Source organism: Alternaria ethzedia (genome assembly GCF_023757985.1).
Source record: "Alternaria ethzedia strain BMP 0044 chromosome Unknown scaffold_6, whole genome shotgun sequence".
Classification (NCBI taxonomy): Eukaryota; Fungi; Ascomycota; class Dothideomycetes; order Pleosporales; family Pleosporaceae; genus Alternaria; species Alternaria ethzedia.
In genome coordinates, this window is record NW_026056199.1 from 637,576 (window position 1) to 652,840 (window position 15,265).

Consider the following 15,265-nt stretch of genomic DNA (forward strand, 5'->3'; position numbering starts at 1 on the left):
AGTAAGAAGACTTCACCTCGACTGAAGATGTCGGTGCTGGAGCGCAGAAGCCGAGGTGAAGGCGAGTATTGGCAGGTGAGAGAAGGTGGCCCAATATCTCTCGGCTCCGACGCGTCACGAAAATCACGCGCTCGGATATGTGAGGTGAACGTGGCTGTCGCGTTGGTGGCTCTTTCCCTTCAAGTGAACTCAGATTTGGCGTAGATTCCTAGCGCCCCAAATGAACGACGGGGGTAGAGTGAGCAAGCAGGATGAGAAATTACGCATGAATAGATGCATACGAAATAGAAAATCGTCCGATAATGCTACCAGCATTGTCCCCAACGATAGCGACCAAGCGATGGTTCCCAAGTCTCTACGCCAGAAGCACCCGCATCGCCCCGAAAGTGCTTCATAAACCAGTTCTTCGACTCGAAGAATGAATGCGCTCAATCATCCAAAGTCACTACCTCATCACCAGGTCTAGGATGACAACGCGGCTTCTTTGCGGGCTTGCTCTTCGCGGGACGGCTCTCGAGCCACTCGACTTTATCATCAACTAGTGTGTCCTCACTGCCCTCTCGCTCCTCCTCACGTTCACGCTTGATCTTCTTTGCTTCCCGGTTTTTCTCCTGCTTAGTGATTAGTACAAGACCGACGATTCGCATGCTCTCGAGATAGGTTGGCACTTACTTGCATACGGTCATACGCGGCCCTCACCTCCTCGTTGGTCATGTCGTCTGAATTCCTGTTGTCATCCTCTGACTCTGGCTCCGGAGATGGACTTGGGGTACGTGGTATGACACCGATCGATTTGAGCGCATCTGTGTTCTTGTTAGCTGTTGATCTGACTTGATCGCATGTGTTAGTGACATACCAGTTGATCTGTAGTAGAAAGTGAACGTTGCGAAAGGCTCGTTCTCAGTCGTTTTGACTTCGTTGTAAGTGATTGTGTCACGTTGCTCGGGTACAGTGAGACTGGTAGTAATGTTAGCGATCACTCAACCTCAAGCTGCTTGGGAAGGGTATACCTGGTCTGATGAGACAATTGATCGCCATGCATGGCAGCCGCCTTGTGCAACACCTTCTCACTGAGCACATCGAGCTCGTTGCTATCAAGCCGAGGCACTTCCACTGGTCTCACTGCCTCCAGATGCTCGATGAAGTAGAAGTAAAGCACAATGCGCCCAATCTGTGACAGACGATCCGTGAGGTCCTTGCTCATTGGGGTGTTAGTCTCGTCTGTGAGTTGTCAGTGATTCTTAACACTTAGCTAGACATGAGAGCTTACCGGTCCTCAGCTCAGCAAATCGGAAGCCCTGAGTGAAGCTGTGTCCACCAGCCGACGAAGTGGATCGCGAGCAAAGGTATCCCTCGCAATTTTCCTTACCACCCCACTCGACGAAGGGAGCTTGCACATAGTCACCGTCTAGCAACACATCCATCTGGATCGCCGATGGTGGGGTGAAGGGCGGGCGGAACAGATAACGGATGGCGAAGCCGGTGGCCGGTGGTGCTTCGATGTACCTGGATGCAGAGGTCGAAACCTCATCATCTTCGATGACTCCGTGTTGGTACTCCGGTAATGCTACCGTGTCCACCTCGATAGTGACTTCAAAACCTGGGATACCCGTTGCGATGGCCATGACGTTCGATTGCAAAGGGAAGAGGAAGACCGCGAGCGACTGAGGAAAGTATGTTTCTGCGTCAAGGATAAAGAAGCAAGCTACAAGGAGCGCACTCACTTGAGGCTCGCAGCTGCTCAGGTGAGAGAGATAACCCGAGCGAAAGGCGCACAAAGCAAACGAAAAAGATGCTGAAATGAGGGACATTGAACTAACTCTTGCTAATGCTCAAGGTGACTACGATGAGATTACACCACGATATCTAGCGCTGGAGTAAATCGGAAACGCCTTGTGTGTACGCCAGCCACCAGAACAGCGCCGCATATGGCTAGAGGATCTTTTACAACCCGAATACGAGCCAAACTGTACCACGACCATAGCATAGGCAAGACCTTCCTCTATGTCAGATCGATGATCTCGACGCCGTTCTCGTTGAGAGTGACCGGAAGCCGTCTACGCTTGGCGGATACGAAAGAGACATCGTCCTCGTCTTGACCCCCTCCGGTAATGGTGCTGCTTCGTTCTCGTTTGATACCTTCTTGCTTGATGACTGCAGTGGCATCGCCTCGTGCACGCTGGATTCGAATGAGTTCGCGGGATTCCTCCAAGGTAAGACTGTTGACGTCGCGTTCTTCGAGGGGTACCGGACTAGGGGTTCGTGGGATGATCAAGAGGGATTTCAGAGCATCTAGATGGTTCGATGTTAGTGACTATCTGACGAGCACGAAAGACGTACGCACCTCTCGAGCGATACTTGAACGTGAACTCAGCGAAAGGGCTCTGATACAACTTGGTGGCCGCACACTGTTTATGCGCGATATCAGCTTCTCGCGGACCATAGCTAGTAAAAAGGTAAGCATGTGTAAGTATCGATACAGAAGATTGCTGACCCAGCCTGGTGTGATAACGCGCTGCCCTTCAGGGCTTTCTCTGGGACAACACTGAGAGTCTCGGTCTTGAGCAGTCTGGTAGTTGGTGCTGATACCACGCTGGCCGTTACCCAGAAGAAGCGCACAGATATGACACCCACTTTGCAAAGCTTTTTCTCCAGAGTGTCTTCAAACGTACGTGGATCACCGTCATCTGTAGAAGTAAGAAACTGGTCGAACAGATAGATGGAGAAAGTATGGCTTACTGATTTCGAGTTGCGAGAAACGGAACTTCCTCAAGAAGTGGTTGCCACCGTCGAATTCTCGCGAACCTGTGAAGCCGTACACTTGGTACCAACGCACAGGACAGCCGGGGGAGTAGACACCGCCATCCGCATATTCCCCGTCAATCTCCAGTTCCAGGAGGATGCTGTGACGAATGCTGAATCCAGGAGTGAAGCAGTATCTGATCTCGAAATTGTCACCGGACGAGGCTTCGACATACTTGGTGACCTCGCCATGAGATGCTTGATCATCGTCATCGACGTACTCCTGAAGCGGGATGCCCTTGGCGTACACTTGGACTTTGAGGTTGGGAAGTCCCTTGGCGATAGCCATCTCGACGTGACGGCGTGGCGGATGCGGCACAAGCGATACGAGCGGTGGATGCTGGAGGTACAAAGAGACGTTGAGCGGCGGTCGTGGCCGCGAGTTAATTGTAAAGTAAAAGTGAGGGTGAGCCGTAACGAGCGTAGCGAGCTGAAAGTGGAGGTGCGGCCTCAGGAAAAAGTCGTGATTACCGCCGTGGATGAGAGGGCGCAGCGCTAGCGCGCGTTGCCACGTGAAAGTGCCAAACAATGCTTTCAGGTGGAAAGAGCATCCCGATACACCATAATCAGCAACATCCAAGTAACGCGAAGATTGCATCAGGGAAACAGTCAGTATATACACAAAAAAGTCTATTCATCTCCATACTCCAGTCCAGTCCAGCTTTCCACCCACCTATATACCATCCATCCATTCCCATCCGCTCTCTCAGTACCGAGCATGGTATCATTCCTCCCTGCCCCAAGTAACAAAGTGAAAGGAAAGAGTGCAATCCGTCGCCGCACAGTAACCCCTAAATCGGGTACATGACTTGTAATAATGACAAAACATTACGCCCCCAAAACAGGCGAGAACAGGAATGCACAAAAGATCAGAGGTTTGGGGTCTTCTTTGTGGTGGATGTCGCAACCGGTACGCCAATGCAATGATGGAACCGCCCTGCCATATGCTGTTGTTGTACGTGAATAAAGACTGAAAGGAAACGCTATGCAGTCGTTATCATGGGAATATGCCTCCATGCAATGATATCATTCGCGGGTATGGATTAGGCCGTAATTGTTGGAAGATCACCATGGTAGTAATGCTGTGATGAATGGGGACTGTGGTGTGGCGAAATGGTGATGACGGTCGATGTTCAAAGGGCGTTGCTGTGTCGATCTACCATGCGCCTATGCTTGCGGGAGAGCCAGTTCCGTAGTTTCCGCTCAGCAGCTGCTGGCGGATGGACATGGCATCATTGGACCCGCCGGCGGCGGGATTGGGGGTCTCTGCGCCCATCCAGCCGAGTCCTCCACGCAACTCGTTGACTGCCTCCTGCATCTTTCCGCCCGAGATCTCATTGTGTTTCGCAATCTTCTCGTCCCATCCGCCGTATTGGAGCTGTATTCCACCCGCCTTCTTTGCTGCCTCCTGGATGACCATCGCCCACGCCTTGGCCATCTCCTCGTACGCCTCTTGCTTGTGACGGTTGTGTTGGTACGTATCCCAGTTGGGTAGCCGATGGATGATCTCGGTGGCGCCGTCGAGGAAGGCGAGCGATGTGGCGGGCTGATGTTCGTGCGGCGGGAGGAAGTGAGGTGTGAAGTCTTTGAGGGAGTCGAGCAGTTCATCGAGTTGTTGCCGCACCCTATTGTATGCATAGTCTGATGACGCACGGCCGCCAAAGGGGAAGGCTGCCTGGAACGCGGCCTCGTACTTTGACAGGACTTCCAGCGTTGACTGTATGCTTGGCCGGGGCGCGGTTGTGACGACTTCGTTGCCGATGTCCGGGTGGCGCTGGCAGATGGACTGCAGCAGGTTGCGCATCTCGTCGGGGCTGAGCGTCTCGAGGAGGCGAGGGAGCGGGAGTGGGCGGCCGGAGATGTTGGTTCGCATGCGCTTCATGCCTCGTGGCGCGGGTCGTGGGAGTACGGCGGAGGATGTGGTGGGCGATGCACTCATGCGGTCGTCGTCGCCGGCGCTGCCATCGTCCTCGGCTTTCCGCTTGCGGCCAGTCATGGCGGCGGAAGGGGCGTAGGCTGCGTGAGGGTGAAAGTTAGTGGCTGACATGGAGTTGAGGTGTTGCGAGCAGCGAGTGGACGTACGGTTGCGGGAGGGAGAGCGGCGGTTGTTGTTCAAGAGATGAGGGGGCGTGAATGTCTGCTGGTACTGCACACTCATGACGAGAAAGGGCCCGCAAACGCAGTGATTTCGCACGCCTGCTTTGTTGGGAGCCGGATAGCGATGTCTGGGTGGTGATGCAATGGGCGGGCTCTCGTTGCGTGGGCCGTGGGCGGTGTCGGGTGTTGTGTTGTTGCTGTGGTGGAGACAGCAGAGCCATACGAAGGCCCAAGAATATGCTAACAACCGGCAAGTCCGTGCACCCAACCAATCACGTCACATGTCACCGATGTCAACCACGATAATTGCCCTTTCATCTGGGGTTGAGGGTGGGTTCTCTCGCCACTTTTGCTTTTTCCATAAAAATCGCCCCTTCATGCCCTGCCTTCAGGTGGTCCCTCATCACAAAAGAAACCGCAGCGGCTAAGGCGGCACTATCTATATCGCATCACATATCACCATGCATGTCTGGAAAAATGTACGTGGGGGATCCTCAGCCATGGTGCAAGCCCACAACATCAGATCTAGTGAATTTCTATTCAGGACGCATTAACGCTGTGCCCCTTCTTGAGGTGCACAGCGTCGATAGCTCCTTGCGTGCGCCTGAGACAATGGCATGTCCGGTGGCGTTTTCATTCAACCGCATAAAGGAGAACGCCCTGTGAGTGCCATACTTACCTGCTGAACGATGATGCTACCAAATACTCCCACCAATACCATAATATACAAGACATGCTTCACGCATTACAGGTACAGGGACTGGGCGGCGACCAAATCCCTGCGGACGAGCTCAAGTGCTGCAGTGAACTTTTGCTCAAGCTCTTCGCTTCCCATGACCTTGGAGGCCTGGGCCATTTGTCGGAGCAACTCTTCTAATCGTCTGAACAGACGAATCAGACTTCCCTCGTACACATCGGTCATTTTGCTGCTCGAAGTTAGTTGCCGTTTAATGCGACGGTAGCAAAGCGAACATACCAAATTTGTGCAAACGTCGCACCCTTCGACCAGGCGAAGACGACCTCCATCAGCTCGTATTTGAACGACTTGAGGTACTCCTCCTCGTTGACTGTCAGCTTGCTCTCTTGTGACATCTTCGCGATAACCCTAGCTTGCTGTTGGATTTCGCGGTATGGCTTGGCAAGCTCTTCTTTGAGCGCTGGCACTTCTTGCGTCTTCTCCTCGAAGATGAAACAGCTAAGACAAGCGACGCACTGCTCTGGCGTCAACTCATTAAAGAAACGGTTGAAGAGCAGCTCGCTAAGCACGAGCTCGTCACCAGTGCTGATTTCGCAAGCGACACGGGCCTTTAGCTGCACGACATCGGCTTCGTCGATGAAGCCGAGGCGTCGCAACACACGTTTCCTGCTCTTCAACTCGTCTAACTGAATGACCGATAAAGCGTTCGCAATCTCTTTCCTGATGTTCTTGATCTTCTCACCAATCGCAATCTTCTGCGCATATTGGCTGTACAATTCGGGTAGCCTAGGCGAGTTGTGGAGAGGGTTCGAGAGAAGACGGGACTCCAGTACTTCGATTTTCTGCACAATATTAGACAACAATGCAGATTCTTGATCGTGAAACTTACCCTTAGCAGCCTCTTGAAGCTGTCGTCTTTAATGCCCATGTTCTCGATTGGGTCCAAGATAGCAATTCCGTCAGGGAAGCGCTTCTTGACCTCGCTCAGTGCTTTGCGAACATTGTTCCGTTGCTCTGTCGACTTAAGCTCGTTGGGGAGGAAGACACGGAGATGACCAATAGATTCGATGCAGTTCAGAACCACAGGGACAACCTCCATCTTGCCCTTGTCTCCCGCCGCAGGTGGGCGCACACCAGGCGGTAGGCCGTCGTTCACCGCTGGTACAAACTTAGTGTCGCTGCTGACCGGTAGTAGAACGTCGACAATGTAGGATTCTTCAGGTGGCAGAACTTCGCCCTTATTAGCCTTGCGAGCCGTGTACGCTACAACAGCACCCCAGCCGAAATCATAGTCCTTGAACTTGATCTTGACCATTCGGCCACCCTGCAAGAACTGCAAGCAGTAGTTCGGCTGCATGATCACGTCACGCATGTCCTTAGTGTGGTTGTCCAGTTGCTGTCGCAGATTGTAGTAGTCCTTGATAGCCGGCTCGTCAACAATGTTGGTGTTTGCCTTTTCTTCTTCAAGCTTCTCAAGTTGCTTCTCCAGGTTGGAGACACCTGCCGTGCTCTGGAACTGGAAGAAACACCTCTCCAGCATGAACTCGGGGGAAATGCCTTCCACTCGCATGAGGTTGAGAATCATGTTGTATCCCAAATGGAAAGCTGAGTTGAGGTTATCCTGTTGACCGCGGACAATCTCCTTAGCCACAGCAGGCTCCATCTGCTCGCCAATCATCATGATGACAATACCACGGTCATCGAGACCACGACGCCCAGCTCGGCCAGACATTTGGATGAACTCAGAAGGCGTGACCCATCGCTGCGATACTCCGTCAAACTTGCGCACACTGGTAAAAACGACTGTCTTGGCCGGCATGTTCAATCCGATAGAGAAGGTTTCGGTCGCGAAGAGAACCTTGATCAGTCCTTCCTGGAACAAGATTTCGATGGTCTCCTTCAAGATAGGCAGAAGACCGGAGTGATGAACACCAATGCCTCTCCGGAGAAGGGGGAGAATGTGCTGAATCTGGGGTAGTTGTCGGTCCTCCTCTGACAACATCTCGATGGCGCTGTTGAAGACCTTGGTCACCATGGCCTTTTCGGAATCGTCGTTGAACGCGAGCGAGCTCATAGAAAGCGCGTAGTTCTCGCATTCCCTCTTGCTAAAACTGAAGACGATGACCGGGTTGTAGCTCTTGACCATGATCATCTTGACAATCTTGTAGATATCCGTCTGGTCCTTGTTGCCGCCCGTGTTGGTCTTCTTGTCCTTGCCCTTGCCTTTACGCTTCGCCATGAAGTCCTTGGCCTCGCTTCCGCCCTTGTCCGCGATGGAAGACATGGCTTTCTGGAAGTTCTCTTCGCGGAACACACCCTTTTCATCAACCACCAAATGTATACCGTCGGCACCAGCGGGGAAGAAATAGTGTTGTAGCGGCGTCGGACGGAAATCGGTGTAAACAACGTGACACGGCTGGCTATGAGTTTTGGTGATCCACTCGGCGAACTGCATGGCGTTGGGAATGGTGGCGGAGAGGAAGACGTAGCGGACCTTGTCTGGCAGAAGAATGATAGTCTCTTCCCAGACGACACCTCTTGACTTGTCGCGCAGGTAGTGAACTTCGTCGAATACGACCCAAGCTACTTCGCGCATAATCTCGGAACCCCTGTACAACATAGAGCGCAGAATCTGGATATGTTAGTCTTCATCCTCCCCCAAAGCGTTGCGTACATACCTCCGTCGTCATGACCAAACAGGTTGCAGTGGGGTTGATGGTGACATCACCAGTCATCAGACCGACGTCGCCAAACTCTGCCATGAACTCTCGGTACTTCTGGTTGCTAAGCGCCTTGATAGGACTGGTGTAGATGACTCGCTGGTTGTTCTTGAGACATTGCGCGATGGCGTATTCTGCCACAACTGTCTTTCCGGCAGAGGTATGCGCTGACACCAGAACGCTTTCGTTTCGCTGTATCGAGGCGATGGAGACCTGCTGGAAGGGATCTAGGGTAAAAGGCCACTCGCGCGCGGGCTCTGCGGGGGCCTTGTGCTCAGAGATGGGGACGTAGTCGTAGTCCGGAGGGAGCGCGACTTGATGGCGGACCTGATGCGAAAGCACCACTGCCTGACCCTCTTGCGACTGCGCTTGAAGACCCGCTGCGGCAGCCATTTCGCGCGTCTGTTCTGTCTCGAAATCGTCGGTAACTATAGGCTCGGGCTCGTCGCGCTTCTGCTTCTTCTTCAGAGCCTGCGCGCTACTGTTGTCGTTCGCGGTCCCAGCTGGCTCTGCAGACGCATCCGCCATAGCAGTGTCAGCGACGGGTTCAGGCGACTTGACGGTGCCATTCGCCTGGCGCTTCTTGTTCTTCCGGGGCGCGGTGTCCGTGGATGGGCCGCCCTCGAAGACGTCGAACATGTCGTCGTCCATGGTGGGTGGTTGGTTTCACTCCGTGCGCGGTTGAGTGCGTTTGTCTCGGGGGGTTGCGTGGTGGACCAGACAGGCAGTTTTGACCTGTCGCGAAAGATTATCGAAGGCGAGCGCAACTGAGATCGAGAAACTTTGATGGGCCTTACTAAGCGGGTCGTTGCCAAGACATGGCAGCCGTGGAAGCTGCAACTCATCGAACCACCGCGACCAGAACTCCGCAACCTCTCCACTCTACACCACAGACAAAGTACGCCCCAACTCCACGTCAATTGCAACCCCAGCTGACCTCCGAAGATGCTTGCCCGTGCTACCTTCCGCGCCGCCTCGGCCCCAACTCTCGTCGCCCGCCGCGGCTTCCAATCCACCCGCGCCCAGTTCGCCAGCCCATACCACTACCCCGAGGGCCCGCGCAGCAACTTGCCATTTGATCCGCTGAAGAAGGGCTTTGCCTTCAAGTACTGGGGATTTATGGGTACGCACTGGCGCGTCGCAATCACTGGGTTGTGCTAACATTCGCAGCCACCGGATTCTCCCTGCCATTCCTCCTTGCTGGTGAGGCGCCCGACTCGCTGATATCTACTATGAGAACTTATCTAACAGAATCTCTACAACAGTCTGGCAGACGAAGAAGAACAAATAGATGCAGTCATTCGGAGCGTGGGCACGATACTGGACTATGGGAAGGACACGGGATTTGTAGAATATCGGAGGGTCGCTCGGAGACCCGTATAGACACCACAGCATCAATTTCATTGTCTGTCTTCCATCATGATCCAATGCATGCAGATTACAAGTCCTAATGATACTTGTTGGATACCTCGGTGGGCAAGAGCCGTCTCTTTAACTTCGAAACGAGGTTCTGCAATTCTCCTCTACCATGAACCAGCACTATTGAGAAGTAGCATTTTCTGAGCAAATGCGAACCAGGGGATGGACGGTGAGCGAACGTGGTTCAATTGCAACACCTTGATGACGATGAGATGCGTTGCGTTACCCTTCGGTAGAAGCTCGGCGCTAGCATCACCAAAAATTCGGAAGCGCGATTCTGCCAACGGGGCTAGTGACCAGTCATTCGAGCAACAGGACGCAACATTGCCACGAACACAGTCCATGATCCTTCGGCAATGCGAAATCTAAAGATAGTAGGCAGGTCGCTCCTGCGATTTTCCGGAGACGAGCCACTACCGTTAACGGCGACTGCATGGGACGCCGCATCAAATGCGCTGGTATGCGCCTTCGGCCCTTCGGAATCACGTGCGACTATCGAACTCAAGAGACTGCATCATACTCGCAACGGCGTCGAGGAAAAGCTTGAAAGCATCGCATCGTGGGATGCGCCGTGCCCGCTGCCCTCGCTTACCCATGACTCAATCTTGAGCCTGCACCATTTCGCCGACACTTCGACATCATGTTTAATTTTGGCCGGAGGAGACATCGTGCTCGTGCGAGAGGACCCATCATCTACAGAAGAGCTAGTTGAGATCGTGGGCTCAGTCGATGCCGGTATCTCTGCTGCGGCGTGGTCACCAGATGAAGAACTTCTCGCCATCACCACACAGGCGGACACTTTACTATTGATGAGCCGCGATATCGAAAACATTGCGAGTATCAATCTCACTCCCGAAGATGTCAACGTCTCCAGTCATGTCTCTGTGGGGTGGGGAAAGAAAGAGACACAGTTCAAGGGCAAACGAGCCAGAGCACTGCAAGATCCAACAGTGCCAGAAAGTATCGACGAGGGTGTACTGAGCCCATTCGACGATCGCTCTGTCACGATAAGCTGGAGAGGTGACGGCGCATGGTTTGCAGTAAGCAAGGTCGAGGAAGAACGCCGTCGCATGATCCGTGTCTACTCCCGGGAAGGACAGCTGGACAGTGTGAGCGAGCCCGTGGACGGCCTTGAAGGAGCTCTCAGTTGGCGACCATCGGGTAATCTGATTGCGAGTACCCGTCGCACCAAAGATAAGATTGAAGTGGTATTCTTCGAGCGCAATGGTCTTCGCCACGGCCAGTTCGATCTTCGATTTACACCGGAAGAGCTTGCAGCCCTCTCGATTCCGTTAACACTCAAGTGGAATAGCGACTCCAACGTCTTAGCTGTGTCATATCCTGACAAAGTACAACTTTGGACAATGAGTAACTACCACTACTATCTCAAGCAAGAACTTCGATTTCCGGACGCCGCTCCTCGAACAGTCATATGTAGCTGGCATGCTGAGCGTCCGCTTGTGGTAGCTTTGTCAACTCCAGGTAAGTTGGCCCTCGTCAACACGAGGTTAATATGACTAAGTACAGTCCAGATGCGCTTCAAGTGCTTGAGTACGCGTCCACAATCTCGGCTGGCTCAGTCGCCCCGCCGAACGATTTTGGCATGGTCGCATCAATAGATGGATGTGAGTGATGCACTCTATGTGCGTGATTTGTCTGATACTGATTACTGCAAGTATCCCTGAAACTCACACCACTTCGCATCGCGAATGTGCCACCTCCCATGTCACTTCACACTCTGGCTCTCGACTCAAAACCCATGGACGTAGCGCTTTCAAAATCTGGCAATCGCTTGGCAGTGCTCTCCGACGTCGACCTTGCCGTATACGCTCTCGATCTCAACAAGCGGCCTATACCCAAGCCTAGTCTCATCTGGCGCAGTGATGCGATAAGTCATGGCTCACCACGTCACGTCACGTTCTTTGGTGAGGATCAGATCTTCGTACTATCAGACAGCTGGGACGAAGAGGAAAGCTCGCTCTGGCAGTCCGAAGGCGATGTGTTACTACCTCAAGGACACATAATGGAGACCGAGAACGCGTCCATACTTCTTTCCAACGTTCATCAAGAAACGCCGTACATCGAGTTTCAGAATGGTGCCTTACATCAGGTCGTTGTAGATGAGCTGAGATCGGATTGTGCTCCCCTAACGCCTTTTGTGCATAAGTTTCCTTCGTTTGCGCCCGAGGTTCAAGTGATCAATGTTGAAGGCCAGGTACGCAAACACACTCTCCGCGAGGTCGCATCAGCTGGCTAACACGGCCAGACATTGGCATTTGGATTGACAAAGAGTGGAGTGCTATACGCCAATGAGCGCATTCTGGTCCGCAACTGCACTTCTTTCGTGGTTACTACTGCGCATCTTATTTTCACAACGACACAACATCTACTCAAGTTCGTGCATCTCGCTAGTGCAGATGGTAAGTCCGCCTTATGGTATGAGAACAGGGAGCATGTTCTGACATTACCCAGAGCTCGAAGTACCCGCGGATGAACCCCAAAAGGATGAGAGATGCAGAAGCATCGAGAGAGGAGCTAAGATCGTGACGGTGATGCCAACGACATACTCAGTCGTGTTGCAGATGCCAAGAGGTAATCTTGAGACGATCTATCCGCGAGCGCTTGTGCTTGCTGCTATCCGTCGCCACATCGAGGCAGAGCGTTACGATGAAGCCTTCTTTGCTTGTCGTAATCAGCGAGTTGATCTGAACATACTTCATGACCACGACCCGGAGCGGTTCATGGCGAGCCTGGAAAAGATCATTTCACAGATCAAGAAGATCGAACACATTGACTTGCTCCTGGCGCAGCTCCGGTAAGCGATTAACCACATATCTTAGGAGATGGTTGCTAACTGTTTAAGTAACGAGGACGTGTCGGAGACCATGTATAAGGAAACATTGAAGACGAAAGATCTGGCTACGAAGCCAAAGCTCTCCCAAGACCAAGTTGAGAACAAAGTAAACCGGATATGCGACGCTTTCCTGGCCGTATTAGAGAAGTCTCAGTATAAGGACGCGCACCTGCAAAACATCATCACAGCCCATGTCTCCAAGACACCACCAGCTCTAGAAACAGGTCTTGCTATGATAGGTCGCCTACAAGGTGAGTCTTATACATTTGCGTTTTCCGCAGTTCTAACATGTCACAGCATCTAGCGATTCCCTCACTGATAAGGCCGCCGAACACATATGCTTCCTTGCAGACGTCAACCAACTATACGACACATCTTTGGGACTGTACAACCTTGACCTCGCCCTGCTCATCGCTCAACAGTCACAAAAGGTATGCTGATCGAATGCATGGGTCGCATTAGTAGCTGACCCTCAATAGGATCCGCGAGAGTATCTGCCACACCTGCAGTCTCTGCAAGATCTGCCCGAAACTCGTCGCAAGTTCAAGATCGACGACCAGCTCGGACGAAGAGCGAAAGCGCTCACGCATCTCAAAGATCTTCAAGCCTACGATGAGGTACAAGACTATGTGCAAAAGCACGATCTCTACCCTGAAGCCTTGAGCATGTACCAATACGACAGCACCCGTCTGAAGGAAATCATGAGGTTGTACGCAGACTTCCTGAGTGCCAACAACAAGAACAAAGAAGCTGCATTGGCGTACGAATACCTCAACGACCATGCCTCAGCTTGGCCATGCTACCGTTCAGCCAACCTCTGGCGTGAGGCTTTGTCGTCGGCCATTCTCGCCGATGTAAGAGCGGATGAACTCTCAAGCATTGCGACAGATCTTGCAGAAGGTCTCACAGAATCCAAAGACTACCTGTCAGCTTCATCAATAACACTCGACTACCTCTCCGACCTTGCGTCCGCGGCACGTCTCTTATGCCGAGGCTGCCACTTCGCCGAAGCAATTCGCATCGTCACACTCCGCCGCGAGCCCTCTCTCATCACCGAAATCATCGACCCCGGCCTCGTTGAGCGCAGCGCAGACATGACAGAATTCCTCGCCGACATGAAGGGTCAACTGCAAGCACAAGTACCTCGACTCAAGGAACTTAGGGCCAAGAAAGCAGAGGATCCGCTGGCCTTCTACGAGGGTATGATCGACGGTCCTGCCGATGCCAATATCCCCGACAATATCTCTTTGGCGCCCACAGATACAACGAGTGGTGGCACATTCATGACCAGGTACACAAACCAGACTGGCACGGTCAACACAACAACGACGCGCAAGACAAGCAAGAACAAGCGGAGAGAAGAGAGGAAGCGTGCGCGCGGTAAAAAGGGCACAGTATACGAAGAAGAGTATCTCACCAACTCCATCGAACGCCTCATCGAGCGCATCAACAGCATGCAAGAAGAGATTCAACGTCTTGTTGAGGGTCTGGTTAGGCGGGGTATGAGAGAGCGTGCTGACGCCGTGTCCAACGCTGTTAACGAGGTTATGGAACGGTGTCAAGATGCTATCAAGGAGATGTATCCACCTGCGGCTGTTGGAAGCCCTGAGGCTGCCAATGGGGCACCGATTGGAGTTGAGGGCGAGGTGATGAAGCCTACGGGTGGGGATGCGACGCTTTGGGATAGCTTGCAGGAGGTTGGGAAGAAGAGGGAGGCGCCTGTGGTGAAGATGTTTGAGAGGCTTAGCCTTTTGGGATAGGCAGGCTGTGGTCTTTCAAGGGTAGCTATGCTTGAGACTCCTGAAGCTACAATTCTATGTGTCTCGGAAATTACTACTTGGACGGTATTGCGCTAGTGTCATTACCCCTGATGGTCTATTCGGATCTTGGGGGGTTCTTCGCAATTATTTCTACACTATTCTAGAAGCGTTTCTATACTAAAATTATCTTAGAGGCAAAACGTATATAACATTATTTTGCCCCTAAAATTTAAAAAGAACAAAATAATCTATAAGTAAAAATTAATTTCGCTAGGAAATAAACAGAAATAGAGATAATTAAAAAATAGTAGTAAAAAAGAAAGCCTAAAAAGCTTACTTGCGGTTACCTACTTAACGTTTAGCTACTTATAGTTAGTAGACTGTATTACTAGCTTTTTCTAGTAATTTTAATATAGATCTTTAGAATTAAGTAGTAAATATACACTACGTACGCTAACAATTATTTCTTAGGAAAATTATTTTTAGCTATAAGTATTTCTGCGTAGCAAATATTCTTATATATGCTTATTTTCTTAGCATTTCCTATACAAATTTACTATATATAGGAATAGCTTTTACGCGCAATAACTGCAACTAAAATAATCTATTCATTGTTGCTACTAGAAAACCATCCCATGTCGATTTTCGATTACCCCCCTAGGGCCGTATGGGTGAATCCATGGCGGATGGATGACGTAACTAGCGTCCGTTGGGCATCTCCGGCAGTCGCGTCATTACTCCTCGAATGCACCTGGGCATACTCACGCCAAATACGCGTCAACACCACGCGATTCAAAGCACTGCTTCGCGATGTCTTGCCCAAGCGCACCCATGCGACTCAATTGTGCAACTGAAGATCACGCTTTTGTTCATTCATGCTATACTGACGTTTGCAATCCCGTAATCGATCTGCCAT

The 15,265-nt window shown here is 52.0% G+C and overlaps 6 protein-coding genes across 6 annotated transcripts; 2 read left to right on the top strand and 4 right to left on the bottom strand.

Moving 5' to 3' along the window:
* Window positions 1-428: 428 nt before the first annotated feature.
* Window positions 429-1,982, bottom strand: J4E87_003489 (uncharacterized protein; the record flags this gene model as incomplete). Its single annotated transcript, XM_049375116.1, has 6 exons — window positions 429-611; window positions 673-803; window positions 857-957; window positions 1,011-1,221; window positions 1,271-1,664; window positions 1,974-1,982. The coding sequence occupies 6 exons, from the start codon at window positions 1,980-1,982 to the stop codon at window positions 429-431; spliced, it is 1,029 nt and encodes a 342-aa protein (XP_049235038.1).
* Window positions 1,983-2,002: 20 nt separating this feature from the next.
* On the bottom strand, window positions 2,003-3,091 carry J4E87_003490 (uncharacterized protein; the record flags this gene model as incomplete). The annotated part of the gene is made up of 4 exons (XM_049375117.1): window positions 2,003-2,292; window positions 2,345-2,445; window positions 2,495-2,687; window positions 2,740-3,091. 4 exons carry the CDS (start codon window positions 3,089-3,091, stop codon window positions 2,003-2,005), a joined length of 936 nt encoding a protein of 311 aa, XP_049235039.1.
* An 867-nt stretch (window positions 3,092-3,958) lies between these two features.
* Window positions 3,959-4,960, bottom strand: STS1 (Tethering factor for nuclear proteasome sts1; the record flags this gene model as incomplete). Its single annotated transcript, XM_049375118.1, has 2 exons — window positions 3,959-4,818; window positions 4,885-4,960. The coding sequence occupies 2 exons, from the start codon at window positions 4,958-4,960 to the stop codon at window positions 3,959-3,961; spliced, it is 936 nt and encodes a 311-aa protein (XP_049235040.1).
* A 684-nt stretch (window positions 4,961-5,644) lies between these two features.
* On the bottom strand, window positions 5,645-8,967 carry MTR4 (ATP-dependent RNA helicase mtr4; the record flags this gene model as incomplete). The annotated part of the gene is made up of 4 exons (XM_049375119.1): window positions 5,645-5,825; window positions 5,876-6,438; window positions 6,486-8,228; window positions 8,275-8,967. 4 exons carry the CDS (start codon window positions 8,965-8,967, stop codon window positions 5,645-5,647), a joined length of 3,180 nt encoding a protein of 1,059 aa, XP_049235041.1.
* Window positions 8,968-9,261: 294 nt separating this feature from the next.
* On the top strand, window positions 9,262-9,607 carry J4E87_003493 (uncharacterized protein; the record flags this gene model as incomplete). Its single annotated transcript, XM_049375120.1, has 3 exons — window positions 9,262-9,439; window positions 9,487-9,519; window positions 9,582-9,607. The coding sequence occupies 3 exons, from the start codon at window positions 9,262-9,264 to the stop codon at window positions 9,605-9,607; spliced, it is 237 nt and encodes a 78-aa protein (XP_049235042.1).
* A 484-nt stretch (window positions 9,608-10,091) lies between these two features.
* On the top strand, window positions 10,092-14,349 carry J4E87_003494 (uncharacterized protein; the record flags this gene model as incomplete). Its single annotated transcript, XM_049375121.1, has 8 exons — window positions 10,092-11,217; window positions 11,268-11,360; window positions 11,412-11,950; window positions 12,002-12,155; window positions 12,208-12,550; window positions 12,599-12,840; window positions 12,887-13,020; window positions 13,069-14,349. 8 exons carry the CDS (start codon window positions 10,092-10,094, stop codon window positions 14,347-14,349), a joined length of 3,912 nt encoding a protein of 1,303 aa, XP_049235043.1.
* Window positions 14,350-15,265: the final 916 nt, after the last annotated feature.